Raw genomic sequence first — 20,678 nt, 5'->3', positions numbered from 1 at the left:
GGTTTATGAAAATTAAACAAAGAAATATGGGTGCAAATTGCACTCAATATTAAACTGTTATAACTATCATCACATTTTTTTCAGATTTAAAAAAACAACAACACAACAAATCCAAAGTTGACAAATAGAATTCCTACGTTACTAGTGTATGGCACATGTCCAACAAAATGGTAATATGTTAACCTATATTTCTTATCGAATAGGACTTCCACTATATCAAACCTGGCATAGAGACACAAAGATACAAGGACCTAATGGTTTTAAAAACAGCTCAAGTTAGCCTAGCTCAGGGGTCCAAACTACGGCCCGGGGGGCAACTGCGGCCCGTTGTCCATTTTGAATTGGCCCTCAGCAAATTGTAAAAGCATAATGGAATATGGCCCACACCTGAAACTTGTGCTTTTCTGATATTGAACTTCTTGAATATAAATGTAAACAGATATTACACAGTAGTATTCATGTGTTAATAAGCCCACTTTCCAAATAAATTCAGTCAATTAAAGTTGAAAACATTTAAAAACAAATCTTAGTTGATAAAAAAGCCCAATAACTTGTTTGCATAACAAGCTTGAAATATACCCTTCATAGTTCCTCTTACTATACGCAATGAGGCTTCTGTTTTAAGGGATGAGCTGCCAACACTTTTTTGCAATAAATGAAACCATATGGAAAGCTGTGATGCAGGCTGTTTGTTTTGTTAAGCATATTCAATTATCAAGCATTATTTCACACATTTTGCTAACTTATAACTTAACGTATGAGGCAATATACCTCACATCTAGTGAGTGGCCAAGCCCTTCGTATGTTTTGTATGTGGCCCTAGGTTAAAACGTTTGGAAACCCCTGGCCTAGCTTAAAACAAGAGATAAGTTATTGGTATGTTTTTTCCGAAGTAGCACATCCTACTGTCCTTTTGTTTTCCTTCAGCTGCTTTCTTATCTGATCTATGTTGAGCTAGTATTAACGTATTTCTGTCCTCCTTCTAAACTGTTGCTATACAAAATCCCCCGGTCCTGTGTGACATCACCACTCACATTACCCATCATCAAAACATGGTCAATTATCATAAGCCTGTTACTGTCATTCACCAATACCACAGGGTTTGGCCGCAATAGAATAGTCATAGAATTATAGTATTTAGAATTGTTTTTACAAATTATACTTTTAAAGTGTTGCAACTTAAATGGTAAATTGCTTTTAATTAAGTGACTGTCAACAGGTACCTTAAATTACAAGTGTATATCTGAAAGTATTGCACCTAGCAGCAGTTACAGTACCAAATGATGATGCAACAACAAAACTGAACATAAGCTTTGATACTAAAGTGCCAACCTTTTCTCGAGTACTTATAAACACCCTGCTGCTTTAGCCACACATACAAAATGCTGACACACACTCTCACCTCACAAGTGCAAACAAATTTGATGATTTTAATCAGTGTAACATGCTGAGAACACAAACAAACCCTCTGGGCGCTTATCAATTACTGCATAAAGGAAAGCAAAAACACCTTAAGCACCAAGCAACACAAACATTTACAATGTATGAACATACCACAATATATATTGGCTTATTAGAAATCATCATCACCGACAAAATAGAATTATCCTTCTGTATTTCCCGATGTTTTCTCATTTTTCATGATTTTCATTTCATCACATTCAGAATAAGTTTTGCATCAGAACAAAAACATTAAGCAATTATCTCGTATTTGAAATAAAATCTATTAAATTTAACCATGACCAATTGATAAAACCAATTACTTGATTATAAAAAGTTTTAAACTTTGCTGCACTTTTTTTTATAAACAGTAATTTCACACCTGCATTTCCAAATCACTCTTTATAAAAGTATCGACAACTGTAATTATGTTTACTGTTTACTGTCAGGTCAAGTGCTTTTCTGACAGCACAGCACACGCACAAATAGTCGGATAACGTTAGCATTCAGTGTTGGTCCTCAACTGCTGATAGAGCCATCATTACGATAATACTGAGGTCTATCATAATTGTCTGCTAATTGACTGCCTAATGAGGTAGAGCTCATTAGAATGCTCATTAATACTCCATCACCACCATTGATAGCTGTAATCACAGACTGGTGCTTTCAAGGTCTTACAGAAGGGTGTGTGAAAGTGGGTGTGGATACTGTGTGTGTGTTTTCAGAATTGTCAATTATTTCTTCCAGCAGTAATATGTAGAGGGTCTTGAATCAATATGTAGAGGGTCTTGAATCACCCTGTTAGCGGGTTTCCTTTCACTCTTGAGGCATATAATGTCACTTATCACACGGCTACTTACTAAGATCAATAATATGACACAACATATTGGTTTCACCATGATTTTGATGATTTAAAAATGATCTTACCGCTACCGCTGAGAACAAATAGGCCGTTCTACTGCATAGCTATGAATGGAACTGTGGCGTCAGCAATGTAACTTGAAATGACAGCAGCTGTTTTCTGTAACTGTGGAAGTCTTCTCACATTTTTGTTTTAATTGACCAGTTTTTAAACACGGCCAGAGCCCATATCGTGTCCCCGTTAGTGTTATGTGTTTGCAGATTGATATGACTGCATGTTCCCAGTGGTCTGCTACTAAAAAGAGCAGATTGCTTAATGTCAAAATGTACCATGCACAATTGTGTATTCAACAAAGCAGTTTAATGAATTATAAGTATGGAAATACAGAACCTGTTGCATTCAGCCATACCAATACAACTTATATGTATAGCCTATAAAAAAGCAATATTTTTATATAAAATGTATCTGACATTCATTAATGACATCAGACTTGTGTGCCATTGAAACTGCAAAATCAGTAACACAAAGACGGTCCAGATATATATATACTGTATATACTTTGAATCTGCCTTTCCTCCAATACTTTTATTTCTTCTTTAGTTACAGTTTTCTATATACATTTAAGGTTTGGATTAAATGACAATGTTACATAAAAATGCAGGTCACTGTAACTGGAACTTGATGAGCCTTAAACTATTTCCCCAAGGCAAGGGGCTCCCCTACTAATCAGTAGCTCTTTGCACTGGTTCCTGAGGGGATAAGCAGGCTTCTGAGCAGCCACCAGAACTTAATCTTCCTATAACGATACCACTTACTTCATTTATAGTATTGCCCCAAAAATGGCGGTATGCATTGCAGTTTCCACTGTGTATTCCCCAACCACAGCGCTGCACGCATAATCCTGCACTTTCTCTCAGTACGCTATTTTATATTTTAACTGTGCTGTTATTTTTTGCAGGTATGCCTCTCAGTCTGGACTGCAAGGCTTTTTTTGGCTACAGCGGAGAAAACAGAAGGCCCATTATCTACTGGATGAAAGGAGAAAAGTTTGTTGAAGAACTAGCGGGACACATTAAAGAGAGTGAAGTCATGTAAGTACAACAGCATCAGACAACATGAACCACTTCTTTGTTATTTTTTGAGGAGACAAAATAACAGTAGATGTAAATTCAAATTGAACCTAAATTGAGTAGGTACTAAGTACACATAACTGAACCTAATATCGTAAGACACTTGCATGACAGTATAATATCAATTACAGCCTCTCAAATCTACAGGTATCTATTGTTAATTAATTTCAGAAAAAGACTGCACTCCTTACACTCTCAGTATCTAATTTGGTCTCTTATGATGTATGACTCATTGAGGGTTCCCTGACAGATTTCTTCTCAACTTTCCTTAAAGATTATGAATACTTATGATAAAGTTCAATTTAATTCATTTTCTCCCCTGTTGGGACCAATTACAGTTGACTCTATTGGGAAAAGATTGATTGCCTGTGGGGCATCAAATATGATTAGAGCAACCTGCCACATCTCCATGGTAACCTTCAGAACACTCCTGATTTCACACTCTCTACACAGACACACACAAACACACACGAGTGGAGGTCTTGGGAACCTTAATTGTGTCTATAACAGACACACATTAGCCTTAAAGAGTTAGCTAAATATTAATTTAGAGCAAAGTTATTTATTTGCTGTGACAAGCGTGTTTGAAAGAAGTATTAAGTTACTTTGTGTTAAGTTTCAGTTATATGTGACTCATTTAGCAGCTAGCGAGTAGTTTGCTACCTCATAATTCTGCCATGCTATAATTATGCAATCGTATGAAAATGAGCCAAAACATTTTTGCTTCGTTTTTTCATAACTGGAAATAACAATGTAATTCATACGTTGTAACAAATGTGTGTGAATTAATCATTAATTTGTAAAATGTTACTCATGAAGCGGTTAGCAGGTAGCTTGCTAGCTAGCTTGCTAATTCCATCATGCTCTCGTGCTACACTCGTCACAGAAATCGAAACTGAACATGTTTTGCTGAATACTGAGCCAACCTGATTCCTGCGGTAAACAAGAGTGTGTGATGAAACATAAAGTTGTACTCCATTAGCAGTTGGCTAATAAGCTAGCTACACTGGTACCAAAAAACGAGACGTGAAAAATTAGTAAGTAGCAAGTAGTACAAGCACACAGTACAGTAGGCAAGATATATTCTCTAAATATACCTAACCTGGTAATTTGTTTTAATAACCTTTATAATCCTCTGATCATCCCCTGTTTGAGGTGTTTCAACGTTTTATTGCACGTTGTATTCTCATAGCAATTTTATTAAATAATAACGCATTACCTCACTTGAGGAAACCATTTCTTCAAGGGGTTATAAGATACTAATGTAAGCCAGTGAAGGGAGGAGCAGAGTGGTATGGGGAAAATGTAGGAAGGTTGAAGACCAGACGAGCCGCTGCATTCTGGATGAGCTGCAGAGGTCGGATGGCACATGCAGGTAGACCAGCCAGGAGGGAGTTGCAGTAGTCTAGGCGTGAGTGTTGATTAATAATATCCCTACGTGTCACCGCCTGGCTCAAACATGAATTTAACTGGGTTCGTACGGTCATTGAAAACCTGGAAAAGTCATTGGGAAATTGAAAATGCAAATTCCAGGCCCTGGAAAAGTTATGGAAAACAATATTTTTCCCAAAGTTTTGGAAAAGTCATGGAAATGTAACTAAAGTTGCCGTCAAATATAATCTGTGGTTGCGAGCTGTTATGTGCCATCATGACGGCATGGTGTTATTTGTTAATATATGAAGCGCGAGCTGTGTGCTCAAATCTTTCTGCCTGTCGGCTGAAATCTGCGACTCCGGGATGAGGGTCAGCTACATTATCTACGGTGCGTTCGTTAACTATGCGGAGTCACTGTGGCACAGACTAGTGATGGCGAGATGAAGCCTTATGAAGCTTTGAAGCTTTCCAGCCAATTGGTTCGCAAAAGGGTTCATCTCATGAGGCTTCATCATGGGCTTCATTTGAACACAAACCCCTGTTGGTCAAAGTGTGTAAAACAGGCAGATTGGACATCTCAACAGTGTGCTCTATATCATACCGAGTTCCCATTGAGTAAAGCCTTAGAATAACTCTAAAACAACGAACATTAAATCATATTTTCATGTTAACAATATTGTATTTATTCCAGTTTAATGATTGTGATTGAAAAGCCTAAGGAGCCTGCTAAACATTGCAAAGAGGGATTTGTATTCCTTAATAATATTTGTAAACTTAACCATGTTGTAGCCTGGGCTAAACCATATCAAAGAATACTTTTATTAACTACATTATCTCATTTAGCTGTAGCTTTTATAAACAAAAAAAAGACGTATTGACCAGTCGTTGAACCAGGGACCCTGCGGTTGAGAGTCAACTGCTTTCAGGCTGAGCCACAGCACGTACAATAAACCTTTCTGAAAACACTGAAATATATTTAGTCCTGTATTTATTCATTTATTTATTTTTGTATTCCTACATTTATTTATGCTTTTATTTATTTATATTTTTGACATGTTCCGACCTCTATATAAGTGAGGGTCTGAGCTCTCTTAATTACATCGTGTCAGCACCGGGCCCGGGTACAGGAGGGGTAATATCGTTCTTATTATACATCCATGGGTAATATGAGCGTTGTGGTTCAACCGGTCTGAATCGCTTTCTGAAGCAGTCACGTGGTATCGACAGGCAGCGAGCATAGACTGTATATATAAATGGACGTAGTGTCCGTGACGTCACCCATAGGATTCTGCAGAGTTGCCGAGAAGCCCTTAGTTTGGCGGAGTCGGCCACTAACGGCTCGACTGTGACGTCAGAGTCTAATCCCGCCTGCTCCAAATAAGGGCAAAGAGGCGGAGCCGAGGCGGGACCCTGCTGCCTCCGAACTGGAAGTAAACAGAGCTAGCTCAGGCTAAGAAGCTAAGCTAACATGAAATACATGCATACCAAGTTACTGCTAACAGTGTAGTTCCCCTATATAAACGTTACATTCATAATCAAATGAGACAATCTGTAAGAGAATTAGCTATATTTTGTTATTCTTAATGCTTGTCATTCACACGTTGAGAAAAGACGGACTCCACCGCCCGGACTTAATGGGGTACGGTCTTGGAGTGGGCTAGCTCCGGGACGCCGGCTGGATCTAGCCCCCTGTGGCTCCGTTAGCTCCGGCGGCCACCACTGGGATAATTGGGTCCCCTATTAACATTTGCTCCCGTTTAGCATTATAACTATAAAACTACTATAAAAGTCTTACCCAAGGCTGAATCATAAACTAAAATGTATATGTATGCATAAAGGGTTACGCCCTTAGCTGGCTAATAAATAACAAGCTAAGCTACCAAGCACACAAATACCTGCGAACGGGGTTAACATGTATAATATTATCATTTTAAGACTTCTTGGAAGTTCTGTTTGTACATTCAAGCGCAACAGCACGACATTTTAATTGTCTGGTATTTGTAAACAATATTCCCTAAAAGGCACAATCACCACGAACACGGCTAAAGCTAAAGGGTCAAGTACAGTACTATGACTAACTAACCGTTGTAGCCTCTATGGTTGTAGCCTAGCAGAGTGGACAAGTTGCTGTTAGCTGACAGTGAGGCATGTACGTGTCCATCAATGTGACCACGCCCTAATTTATTGCAAAAACATTAAGACCTAATATAAATAAAATGTCGTGTTAGAAAACAATTCACTCACAGATTCATAATCATGAAGTGGAATCTAACTATATCGATAATAATATTTATTGCATCCATGGGTAGAAACATGTTTTTTTCTGATGTAAATTGGGCATTTTAACATGGGGGTCTATGGAAATTGCTCCTTTCTTGCAGCCAGTCCCTAGCGGCCGGCATGTATGAACTGCAGTGTGTGGCACTTCCGTATTGGCTTCACGGCTGTTCCCCAGAGTTTGCCGCTTGGCAGCGAGGCTTCGTTTGTCATCGGTGACGTCACTGGCCCAAAACGATACAAGCCTCAATACAAAGTTCACAAAAAGCTTCGGGGATTACTCGACACACGCTCGAAGCCTCGGCGCAATACGTAATATCACTAGCACAGACTGCACCGCTGGTGAACAGCTGTTAGAACGGGCCGTTCAGAGCAGAGCGGCAGAGCGTGATGTGAACTGAAACGTTTTTCTGTCGCAATTTTATTTAAGGAATCGTTGAGCTAGCTAGCTAGCATACATTGTCACTATCTGCTAACGTTAGCTTTAGCCTTCGTTTCTAATCGTTTTTTCATAGGCTATAAACAGAGGTGGTATAAGTATAGATATTGTGCTAGAGTAAAAGTAGAAGTACTCAGATCTTGTACTTTAGTAGAAGTACTCAGATCTTGTACATGAGTAAAAGTAGAAGTACTCAGATACTGTACTTGAGTAAAAGTAGAAGTACTCAGATCTTGTACTTGAGTAAAAGTAGAAGTACTCAGATATTGTACTTGATTAAAAGTAGAAGTACTCAGATATTGTAGGCCTACTAGAGTAAAAGTAGAAGTACTCAGATATTATAGGCCTACTAGAGTAAAAGTAGAAGTACTCAGATCTTGTACTTAATAAAAGTAGAAGTACTCAGGTCTTGTATTTGAGTAAAAGTAGAAGTACTCAGGTATTGTTCTTGAGTAAAAGTAGAAGTACTCAGATGCTTGTACTTAGTAGAAGTACTCAGATCTTGTACTTGAGTGAAAGTAGAAATACTCAGATGTTATACTTGAGTAAAGTAGAAGTACTCAGATCTTGTACTTTAGTAGAAGTACTCAGATCTTGTACTTGAGTGAAAGTAGAAATACTCAGATGTTATACTTGAGTAAAGTAGAAGTACAGAGTGTAGGAATACTCAGTAAAAGTCCTGCATTCAAAATGTTCCTCAAGTAAAAGTAGAAAAGTATTCTCATCAAAATATAGTGAAAGTAGCGACAGTAAAAGTAGTCATTGTGCAGATTGGTCCATTTCAGAATAATATATATGATATGTTTTATAATGATTGATCATTAAAGAGTTCTCAAAGCTGGTAAAGGTGCAGCTAGTTTGAATGACTTTGTATACAGCAGGGTAGCTTGTGAATTTACTCCAGGTGGAACTAAAGTCTGATTTAACACTTGATTATATTTCACATCATTCATCCACATCTGTGAAGTACTAAATACATGTAGTGGAGTAAAAGTACACCATGTACCCTCTGAATTGTAGAGGAGTAGAAGTACAAAGTAGCAAAACATTGAAATACTTAAATAAAGTACAAGTATCTCAAAATTGTACCCACGTATAGTACTTGTTGAGTTTATGAATTAGTTACTTTTACACCAGTGGCTATACAGATAGAAAGACTAAGCCTTGCACAGAGGCATGAAAATACATTTTCAAAATGCTCAACAGTCCTGCCAGAATTATAAACTGACTGCTACACAATTAAAATAAATGCTTTTATATATTTCCATTATATGTGACTCTTTGGCGTTTCTGTTATTATTAACACTGCTGCTTTAGTTGTTCTGACTGCTAAAATCCTCTGTTATTCCTAATTTTAAAGCCGATATTCTGTGGGGTCGGGGGGGGGGGCTCGGATCCTTGTCACCTTTTTCATACCTGATGAGTTTGTATCCCTGACTACAAGTTGCTTAGCGTGTAGAAGCTAGTAAGCCTACTATTTGATTTGTTTTAGATAGGCACAACATGTTTCATATGCAGACCTTATTTTCCAGTTCCATGTTAAAATAAACCATTTTCAGTGGTAATTTTTTTTTGGTCACGGAAAATTAGGTAAAGGTCATTGAGAAGTCATGGAAAAGTCATTGAAAATCATTGGTGAAAAAGTGTATTACATTACATTGCATTTAGCTGACGCTTTTATCCAAAGCGACTTACAATAAGTACATTCGACCAGGAAGACACAACCTTGAAGAAAACAGAATCATATAAGTACATCAGGTTTCATAGAGCCAAGCATTTCAAGTGCTACTCAACTGGCTATAGATAAGCCAGTCCTTTATTAGTATATAAGTGCTCTGTTACTGTAGCAGTTATTTGTTAGTAATTCTATCGCTCGAGGTGGAGTCGAAAGAGATGAGTTTTCAGTCTGCGCCGGAAGATGTGCAGGCTTTCTGCTGTCCTGATGTCAATGGGGAGCTCATTCTACCATTTTGGAGCCAGGATAGCAAACCCACGTGTTTTTGCTGATGGGAACTTGGGTCCCCCTCGCAGCGAGGGTGCAGCGAGTCGTTTGGCTGATGCAGAGCGTAGTGCACGCGCTTGGGTGTACAGTTAACCATGTCCTGGATGTAGGAAGGGCCAGATCCATTCGCTGCATGGTATGCAAGTACCAGTGTCTTGAAGTGAATTCTAGCAGTTACCGGAAGCCAGTGAAGGGAGGAGCGGAGTGGTATGGGGAAAATTTAGGAAGGTTGAAGACCAGGCGAGCCGCTGCATTCTGGATGAGCTGCAGAGGTCGGATGGCACATGCAGGTAGTCCAGCCAGGAGGGAGTTGCAGTAGTTAAGGCGTGAGATGACGAGAGCCTGGACCAGTACCTGCGTCGCTTTCTGGGTCAGCTGGGGACGCATCCTCCTGATGTTGTAAAGCGTGTATCTGCAGCAGCGGGTTGTAGCAGCTATGTTTGCAGTGAAGGACAGGTTATTATCTATAAACACATAACGCTATCAAATAATACTTTCTATCAATATATCTATCTTTACCAAATATAACATATTATGGAGATCACAAAAATGCACTGTCAATGTTAATAAACAAAAAACAAGGCAATGTGCCTGCAAGACTGCACTCAGGTAAACAAAACATATTACCCGTGCGCAGCAGCTAACCTGCCTGCGAGCCTTCGCTCAGGTCACCTTTACCCAGGCGCGGCTGAAGCCCGCGAAAATGGCATCTATTGTTGCCGACAGTTTAGTATTTTTAAAATACCGTTACTATGTCAAACATGCTCAAAACTTTCTGACACACTCTCCTAAACATCTCCAACATCATATCTAATTCACACAAGTTAACATCGATCATTTTCATCATGCACTGACCTGTAGAAAACAGAAAAGTAAGCAGCAATAATTATACACAGGATCCGGTTGATCGTCTGGATTGCTTCTGAGGAGGGGGCGGAAGTGTCCCCCCTAAGATAACCCAGATGTCACCGCTCACCTGCCAAAGGTTCCACCTTGGCGCTACTTACTCGTACTGCTTCTCAAACAGTACAGATAAACCATAAAATGATATGAATGTCACCAAAATAAATACAGATAATGTTCAGTTTCAAATTCACTATTGTTTTGTTTTAAGATTAAAAGTTTTTAAAAATAAAGACATGTTCAAATAGTAGATGAATATTCAAGAGGTCTTTAAAATCATCACACTGATCATCACAAGTTCATAAAATGAATATTCAAAAATATTCTGAACTTGCCACAATCATCCAACATTCATGAAATGCTAATAGTCATGAAAAGTTCATGAAATGCTCATGCAAACTTTTTGGGGTTTTAATTATAATGTTGTGATTGGCTGGATCATGAAAAGTTCATAAATTGCTCATAAAAGTCTGTCATGAGCAAAACAGGAACTTTATATGAATGAACAATGTTCATAAAAATGTCATGAACTGCTCTTTAAAATGGTTCATGAGCATTTTAAGAATGTTGGTTCATGAACATGACAAGTGAACATATAATGAGTTGTTCATGAATGTTTCATGAGTGCTCATGAACAGCTCATAAAGTCATGAACTCCATCTCGCAGGGGTAGGTACGGTCTTTGAGGTATGAGGTGAGGAGGGAAAGTGCAGAGCCTGAAACTCCAAGTTCTTGGAGAGTGCGAAGGAGGATCTGATGGTTCACCGTGTCGAATGCAGCAGACAGGTCCAAAAGGATGATGACAGAGGAGAGGGATGCTGCTTTGGCAGTGTGCAGTTCCTCAGTGACAGCAATGAGAGCAGTTTCTGTCGAGTGACCTGCCTTGAAACCAGACTGGTGCGGATCCAGAAGGTTGTTCTGATGGAGATAACAGGAGAGTTGTTTAAGGACAGCGCGTTCAAGTGTTTTAGACAGGAACGGGAAGAGAGAGACAGGCCTGTAGTTTATAACATCAGACGGGTTGAGAGAGGGTTTCTTTAGGAGAGGGTTTACTCTTGCCTCCTTGAGACTGTTTGGAAAGTGACCAGAAGTTAGAGAAGTGTTGATGAAATGGGTGAGAAATGGTAGAATATCAGGAGCAATAGTCTGAAGGAGGTTTGAAGGGATAGGGTCCAGAGGACAGGTGGTAGGTAATGAGGGTATGAACCTCACTTGGCAAGAGAGGGGAAAAGGAGGTTAGTGTGCGGGTGGAAGGAGGGTCTGGTGACCCAGCGGTGAGTAAAGGTGAGTCAGAAAAAGAAGAGCGAATATCATCAACCTTTTTTTCAAAGTGGTTAACAAAGTCGCTCGACAGAAGTGAGGAGGGGGAGGGGCTTTGGGAGGGTCCAAGAGGGTGGAGAAGATGATTTAAGGAACAAATAAATAAAATGCTCTAACAGATTCATGTTCATCATCATTAACATCCATTTTCCCTCCTCACCTCATATACAGTACAACCTGCAGCTGTATTACTTTCAAAAGTACATTGTGACTAAATGTTAGGGCAATAAGAACACTTGTACCCTGAGAAAGGTCGTTTAGAAAGAGTTGGGCATAGATTATGAGCCATCTTCAATAACTACACACTGCTTTTTCTCATTCTATGTTATTGGACGAAAAAGCAGGACATTGATCAATATCTTAACCTTCTAAAAAAAAAATCTTTATAGCATGGAAAAGACACCATTGTAATCCTGTTTACTTGTGATTTAACCAAGTGTCAGAAAATACAACCCTCTCTCTTTTCCTCTATACCCAAATCTCTAAAAAAAAAAAAAAAGGGGCTGTCACGGATCTGATACAGACTGATCCAGGGTTGCGGTCGGATAGTTTAAAAATCATCTCCTAAGTTCTAACCCTATCTCCTATTCCTTGATGCCCCTTTCACACCAACGCGTTATCAGCTCCGGCTCGGAGCTGGAGCCTGAAAAGTACAGTTTTTTCCTGTTCACACCGCAGAAGCGCTGCCTCTTAGCTCCGGATTCCGGTTCACTTCCAGCTCCAAAAAATTGTCGGTCTAGAGGCAAGAGCTTCGGAGCTACGAGGCGGCGTCGCTTACGTCTCTCTTACGTCGAGGCGGGGGCAGGGGCAGATTCGTCGTTGAAGTAGATGCTGAAGACCACAAAGAAGTCTTCAATTCAATTCAAAACCTTTATTTATCCAGGTAAAATCCCATTGAGATCAATGATCCCTTTTTTTGCAAGGGAGACCTGCAGCAGTAGGTTCCACAAGAAGACATAAAAACATTAACAACAGAACAACAAAAGGACATCATACAGCAAAATGTACAGGGATTACAATTTACATATTTAACCACATGTACAGGTACCAACAGCATCTGATTTTGTAGCATCCAACCGAGCTTTAAAAACATGTAGTGGTACTAGCTTGGTAATTTTCCATTCTTTTTGCAGACTGTTCCATGTTAGTGGAGCGGCACATCTAAAAGCTTTCTTCCCTAAGACAGTCCTAGCACTTGGCACATTTAATAAAACCACAGCATGCGATCTCAGGCAATAAGTACTTTCAATTCGCAGAGAGATCAGGGAGCAGATATAAGATGGTAGTTTATCCAACATGGCTTTGTAAATGAAAAAATACCAGTGACTGAGCCTCCGTACAGTAAGTGATGGCATAACCGCCTTGGTATACAGGGTACAGTGATGCGTAAGTGCTTTACAATTTGTCAAAAATCTCAGTGCACTGTGATACGCAGCATCTAACTTGCTCAGGTAATTGGCAGGTGCATTCATATATAACAAATCACCATAGTCCAGCACAGGTAAAAAGGTCACTAGCCTTTTCCTGGCCTCAAGCGAGAAACAGGACTTATTTCTGTAAAAGAAACCTAGCCTAACCCTCAGCTTTTTAAGCAGGTTATTTACATGAAATTTAAAAGTGAGACAATCATCAAGCCAGATAACCAGGTATTTGTAACAGGTAACCACTTCAAGTATTCCTTGCGTAGTTACAATATCCAAAGCAGTCTCCGATGTATTTTTAGCTTTAGAAAAGAGCATTACCTTGATTTTATCCACATTTAAAAGAAGCTTAAGCTCAGAGAACTGAGCCTGAATAATGTTAAAAACAGCCTGTAATTTAACAACAGCCTTGTTAATCGAGGGACCTGCACAGTACATAACGGTATCGTCTGCATAAAAATGCCGACGATACCGATACCGAAAATGCTCCTTCGACATTTTCACCTAAACTATTAATATAGATCGAGAATAATAGCGGACCTAAAACTGAACCTTGTGGTACACCATTAGTGATGTTCAACCACTCAGAAGACAGCCCATCAAAGTGAACACATTGGGACCTTTCAGAGAGGTAATTCACAAACCACCCCACTGCATGGCTGGATATGCCAATACTGACCAGCCTCTGCTTCAAAATGCGATGATCGACGGTATCAAAAGCTTTGGATAGGTCAACATAGAGCTGCACAACTCTGCTTATTATCTAAAATACTCGTAATATCATTTACCACTTTCATTGTGGCAGTGATGGTGCTATGTTGCTTTCTGAAGCCTGATTGATGTTTAGACAGGATGTCGTTTGTACATAAAGACTCCTTTACTTGTTCACTCACTAGGCGTTCAAGAACCTTAGCCAGAACTGACAATTTAGAGATGGGTCTATAATTGTTTAAAACATATTCTTCATGACCAAAGTTGAAATTGAAATAAAAAATAAAAGTGAAACTTATGCTCGTCACCCTCTCCCTCCGGTCCACATTAATACAAATGATCCCAATACGTATGATTGTATGAACTATGAAAATATCTTAAAATCAATACAAATGTATTTATTATAAACGTTAGTCCTTAACACCTATCACTGTGTACATCACCATTCAAACATCTTTTAAAAGTTGAACGAACTCCACACAGCTCAGTAAAGACTGTGAAATGTTGACTTTGTTTGATCATTTCAATAAAAACTAACGTTCATATTTCTCTTTTTGATTATAATACTGATGAACGTTCAAAACAAAGCACTTTGGCAACTTACCACATACGTTTTAAAATGCTTAATAAGCACCGTAACTTTCATGATATAATTTCTCCGTCATAATCGTTTGTTTCCGTGAACGGCCGACTGTTGAGTGACGGCAAATGCTGTGGCTGCAATGCATTGTGGGGCAGCATTTTCTCCTCTCCTTTCGGTTAGGGAGGTCCAGTGGTTCCTAAGCTAAAGGAGGTTATAAAGGTAGTTTGAAACCTCCTTTCCTATCATTCTAGAGAATTCGAACGGCACTTATCATGGCTGCCACTGAGGGACTTCCGGGTCATTTCACTCCGTAAAGGCCCTGTCACACTGTCCCGAAATTGACACCCGATGGACACACGAATATGGAATTGTGAATTTCGCACGAAGATGGCCCCGAACCACACACGAAGGCAACATTTACATTACATTTAAGACATACAACTGCAATGAAAGTACCAAAAACAATTATGTTACAGTACTATGATACTGTACTGATATCTTCAGACTTTGTTCTTTACTTTATCCGTCTTTATATGTAGAAAATATTACGTTTTCTCCGTAATGTTGTTTCCATAACAACAACAATTTCCTGTCAACTGTCCTTCAAAATAATATATTATATCCTTTTTAGTTTCACAGAACACAAATTGGGTTATTTCCATAATATATTTACATGATTTTGTTGTGCAATAAAACAACCAGATGGACACACGATAAAGGAAATGTTCAAATTCGGCTGTGATCGTAGCAACATCGGGCCGTTCGTGAGGGCATCTTAAGCCTTCGTATGACCGCCGGCGGAGTTTCTCAGGCTCCGGCAGCAACTTCGTGAGCGGAAGCAAAATCTTTGGCATGCCAAAAAATTGCCGAAGGACCTTGCGAAGGTTCATTTTCGTGTTGAATTCGTGTGTCAATTTTGCCCTTCGTAAGGCCATCGTGAGGGCATCTTGTTATCCTCGGTGCCATCGGGTATTCGCCCCGATCAGAGTGAAAGTGAATGCACCGATGATAACACGAAGATGACACGAGTGCCTTACGAAGTTGCCGCTCACGAAGTTGCTGCCGGAGCCTGAGAAACTCCACCGGCGGTCATACGATGGCTTAGATGCCCTCACGAATGGCCCGATGTTGCTACGATCACAGCCGAATTTGAACATTTCCTTTATCGTGTGTCCATCGGGTGTCAATTTCGGGACAGTGTGACAGGGGCTTTAGGAAGGTTCCTAAGCTAAATGGACTATTCGACTTCAGCCCAGATCCCTCCGCTTCGCGTCGGGCTCCTGATCAGCCTGTCAGTGTTCTTTTCCCCATAATGACCAAGTCGCTGCACGTTATTGTTTCACACACACATACGGGTATTGGGCCGAGGGCGACACCGTACTTCCGGTATCCGCCATTTTACGCGAGGTGCAAGCAGGCCGAGGGTTTAGCCGTACACCGTCTAGGTGTTGCTAAGCTTCCTGTATTGAATATCATAGTCTATTGCCTTAATCAATATCTAGTCAACTCTAAAATACCACATATATGCATGATAATATTATTGTGACACGTGGGGTATTCACCTGGTGTTTCCAGAAATTAGACATAGACAATCCGACAACCCACACAGCTCTAGTTTACGCTGGTAACGACCTAGAGCACACCCCTCAAGTCCAGACATGTAATCCGAAGACATGCAGCGATTTCTTCGGTCGTTAATTCAGAAAAAAAAACTAGTGCGCTCTGCCTGGCTACGTTAGCTAGCTGTTTATATTTGCACCTCCAGGATTTTTGCACCTCCAGGAAAATGGCGTATTTATATATATATATATATATATATATATATATGGCGCGCGTTGCATTGTGGGTAGCTCGTGACGTGTGTGAAAGAATACCGCTTATTGCATGGCCACATTCTCAACAAAGTAACGATATGACTCCCAATATTAATTGAAATGCTTTTATGGATTTAGAAAATGATTTTATTGATTTAAAAAATAGTTGTATGTATTGATTTAAATTGACATGCATCCGCTAAGAAAAATAGTCCGTTGTTACTGTTTGAACTAATGTAGCAACGGCAGGAACTGCTTCGATAGCGTTTTTGAGGAGCTTTTTGATTACAGATTTGAAAAAATCGCTGCTTGCTTTAAAAGTAGCACAATTCATGATGTCAAATCTTGGAAAGTATCTCGATATCCCTGCCCTGATGCCAAAGTAACTGCACACTGTATGTTTTGCCGTTTGATGTATATGTCTGGACCGCTGCGTAAAAAGGAGGGTTTCTGCCCGTTACTTCTCCGCCGTTTTCTTCTCGCTCTTGTCTTTTTCTTTTCTTCACTGGGGACTCATCAGCCACTAACCATTACTCCAAATTACTGTGCTCTCCAAATATATTAAAATGAATGTTAAAATCCTCCATGTTGCTATCACACGACAGCGGAAAACTAAAGACAATCAGACAGTTTGCTTGCTTTTCAAACTGTTACATTTGAAAAACAGTTAGAGCGTCTCTTGTCAGTTTGAAAAGCCAACGGTAGGACCTGCTTCGATAGCGTTTTTGAGGAGCTTTTTGATTACAGATTTGAAAACATCGCTCCTTGCTTTAAAAGTAACCACAATTCATGATGTCAAACCTTGGAAAGTATCTAGATATCCCTGCCCTAATGACAAAGTAACTGGCAAGTGAATATGTGTCGCCTTTGATGTCTATGTTTGGACCGCTGCGTAAAAAGGAGGGTTTGTGCCCCGTTACTTCTCCGCAGTTTTTCTTGTCCCAGTTCCAAAAGCAAACTGCATGCAGTTTGCTTTTCGGCCCAACTGTATACAGTTCAATCAGGAGAGACGTGATGTATGAGTACATGTTTATTTATCGGGACACATGATATGCGGGAATAGTGATTGACGTATTACAACAAGTAACTGTAATGATGTTTTGGCGACTAGGCCCCGGGTTTGCAGGATGATCATTCAGGAGGGAAAGAATCGCTCTGATGAACCCCCCGGGGTCTAGACACTGGTGGTGGTGATAGTAGTTCAGTCCGATCTGAAGGGAGAAGGTTTAGCTTGGCCCTGTATTTAGGAGATAGGAGGCGAAGGGGTGGAGGAGGGTTTGCGTTGACACCTGAAATGACAACTGACAGGAAGGGGAGAGCAGATTTAAAGAGGTTAGCAGGTGCGATGATTGGCTAGCCGGGGCGTAATGCCCCTGATCACTTATTGAAATAACGTGTGACACCCGATGCTGTTGTCTTCCTGATTGAACTTACACTGAGCTACATTTCAATCAGGAGAGACGTGATGTATGAGTACATGTTTATTTATCGGGACACATGATATGCGGGAATAGTGATTGACGTATTACAACAAGTAACTGTAATGATGTTTTGGCGACTAGGCCCCGGGTTTGCAGGATGATCATTCAGGAGGGAAAGAATCGCTCTGATGAACCCCCAAAAGAAGTGAAGTATGAAGTACGGAGCTGTGAGCAATCCTTACCTTGCGGCTGGCTGCGGAGATCTATGGATGAAAAGGAGATTAACATGGGGACATGATGAGCGCCGGAATCGCTTCCGGGCTGCGGGGTTAGTCATGTGCGGGACCACTGCCCGAAACCTGCACGCAGGTTTACCATGACGCAGACCCACTGGCCGCAACCTGCGCCCGCAGGGTTAAACCTAAGCGCGGACCCACTGGCCGCAACCTGCGCCCGCAGGGTTAAACCTAAGTGCGGACCTGTGTCCGCAACCTGCGCCCGCAGGGTTAAACCTAAGCGCGGACCTGTGTCCGCAACCTGCGCTCGCAGGGTTAAACCTAAGCGCGGACCTGTGTCCGCAACCTGCGCCCGCAGGGTTAAACCTAAGTGCGGACCTGTGTCCGCAACCTGCGCCCGCAGGGTTAAACCTAAGCGCGGACCTGTGTCCGCAACCTGCGCCCGCAGGGTTAAACCTAACCGCGGACCTGAGTCGGCAACTTGACTCGGACCCACGTTCGCGACCTGCACTTGCGGGATTAGCATACGCAGATCCGGAGTCATAGCCTGACAGATCCGGAACCGTAGACACGTATACATGCTGACATGTTACCACCACCAGTTATAGGTATATTTACCATCTTTTAGTGTTTGAGGGACCTTTGGATAGCCAGCACGGCACTGATGTCCGGGCGGATGTAGGATGTGAAGGCAGAGGAGGACCATCGTCCGAGTTGTTGCAGGGATGAGGATGAGACGCCTTGATTAGCAGCGGAGGTAGCTGCGCCTATCCTGAACGAATGCCCCGAGAATAATTGGGGCGATAAGCCGGATCTAATGAGAACTTGCTTAAGGTAATGATTGAACTGGTGTTGAGTTAAGGGAAAATCCCCTGAAATAAGAAATAGTGGTGAGAGAGGATTAATGGAAGGTCTAAGACGCAGGAATTTGATCATGGATCCATAAGGGCAGAACGGGGAATCGTTGCGAGCTGCGATGACGGAGCAAGCGCTTCCGCATTTTGAGTGTTTAATGTTTAAACTAAAATGGCTAGCGTGGAAGGATAGGTCGTTAAGGCAGACGTCTTGATTGGGATTGAATGATCGTGAAGCTGTGGTAAATTCGCCTGGTCTAAGAAAAGCATAAAATGCCAGCAGAAATACGGCGTCGAGTAGGGCGTCGATGTAGGGAGAAAATAATCCTTCTCTAAGTTTGGAGAGCATAAGGCGCAGAGTGGAGAGTGTAATGGGTCGTCTATGGTCTAACGCTGGGGGAAACGTTTTTAGAAGACCTCTAAGTATGAGTTTAACGGATAGGTTAGCAAGCAAGCTGGGGAAGCTGGGATCGAAGCAGCGAACGTTAAATTGTACTCCTGCTAAGAGGCCCCGGATGTATTGGGGTTTGAGGTGGCGATCAGTGGCGCAGTAGCACATGAAGGCGCACACGGTGGGGATGAGAACGGGTCTAAGTGAGATGCCTACGGAAACACAAAAGAACGCAAACGTTCTCCATGCAAAGTCGTACGTTCTGAGGGTGGAAGTGGCTAAGCCTTTCCTCATAAAATATCTGGCCGACTCTAGGTGCCTAGCTAAGGGGCTCTTGTTTAATGTAGAGAGAGGAGATGCAGAGGAGGAATCCCAACGGGTTGCGGGCTGGCTTCCGGGCAGAGGTTCCGGAAGGTCTGAAATTGAAAGCGAGAGAGGGAATCAGCCACTATATTGAGGTGGCCGGGGACGTGACGAGCTGAGATGAGGAAGTTGTGAGTGAGGGAGGACCACGTGATGCTTCTCATGAACGGCATGATTTCACTACAAGAGGAGCGACCTTTATTGATGATCCAGACCACTGACTGGTTGTCGCAGAGGACCGAGATGCGTTTCCGTAGCCAGAGGTGGCCCCACACGTGGCAGGCAACAGCAATCGGATAGATCTCGTGCAGGGCGGAGGATGAGGCATGATTGGGAAATGAGGGAGGCCACGGGCCCGCGAACCACTCTCCCTGAAAGAAACCCCCAAAACCCACGGATGGGGCAGCGTCCGTGAAAAACCTCATGGAATCAGAGGAGTACACGAGGTCGTCGTAAAAGAAGGTGATGCCATTCCAGTGGGCGAGCAGGAGAGACCAGAAGCATAGGTCTGAGCGGCAGCCTTCGTCTAGAAACACGCGGTCATGGAGGTTTGTTACAGCCGACGCTGCGTCCAGGAGGCGGGAGATGAATGAGCGCCCCTGGGGGATGACGCGCATGGCAAAGTTGAGGTGCCCGAGGAGGGAGAGCAGCTGCTGTTTGGTGATGACTTGTTGCTCGCAATAGGATTTAGTGATGTCGCGTATGCGCTGCAGTTTGGCGATGGGGAGAGATGCTTTCATGTCTATAGTGTCGAGTGTGATGCCTAAAAACTCCAAGCTAGTGTCGGGTCCTATGGTTTTCTCTCCGGACAGGGGGACGCCTAGCTCCTGAAAGCAGCATTTGAGTTTCGCCAGGGAAGCGCCTGAGTTATCCCGAGGGGGATCTATGAGGAGAAAATCGTCCAGCAAGTGGAGAACGGAGGGAATCCTGACATTATTCAGCAGAATCCAGCAGAGAGCTTCGGAAAAGGAATTAAAAATACAGGGGCTACTTCTGCACCCGAAAGTCAAGCGAACTGCAAAGTAGAATTTAGCTTCCCACTTAATACCGAACATGTTCCACTGGGATGGATGGATGGGAATGATCTTGAATGCGTCAGTAATATCTGCCTTGGAGAGCCAGGCTCCTTGCCCCGCA

At 41.7% G+C, this 20,678-nt stretch overlaps 1 protein-coding gene across 4 annotated transcripts in view; it reads left to right on the top strand.

Moving 5' to 3' along the window:
- The window catches only part of il1rapl2 (interleukin 1 receptor accessory protein-like 2), a 630,266-nt gene that overhangs the window by 561,452 nt on the left and 48,136 nt on the right, over nt 1-20,678 (top strand). For all 4 annotated transcript variants that reach the window (XM_034092584.1, XM_034092583.1, XM_071204669.1 and 1 more), the window contains exon 8: nt 3,261-3,393. In XM_034092584.1, the coding sequence (XP_033948475.1) occupies nt 3,261-3,393 (133 nt within the window). The remainder of the gene's footprint in view (nt 1-3,260; nt 3,394-20,678) is intronic.

Source organism: Pseudochaenichthys georgianus, chromosome 10 (genome assembly GCF_902827115.2).
Source record: "Pseudochaenichthys georgianus chromosome 10, fPseGeo1.2, whole genome shotgun sequence".
In the NCBI taxonomy this organism is placed as follows: domain Eukaryota; kingdom Metazoa; phylum Chordata; class Actinopteri; order Perciformes; family Channichthyidae; genus Pseudochaenichthys; species Pseudochaenichthys georgianus.
The sequence above is the reverse complement of the archived record's forward strand: the minus strand, read 5'-3'. Positions and strand labels throughout refer to the sequence as shown.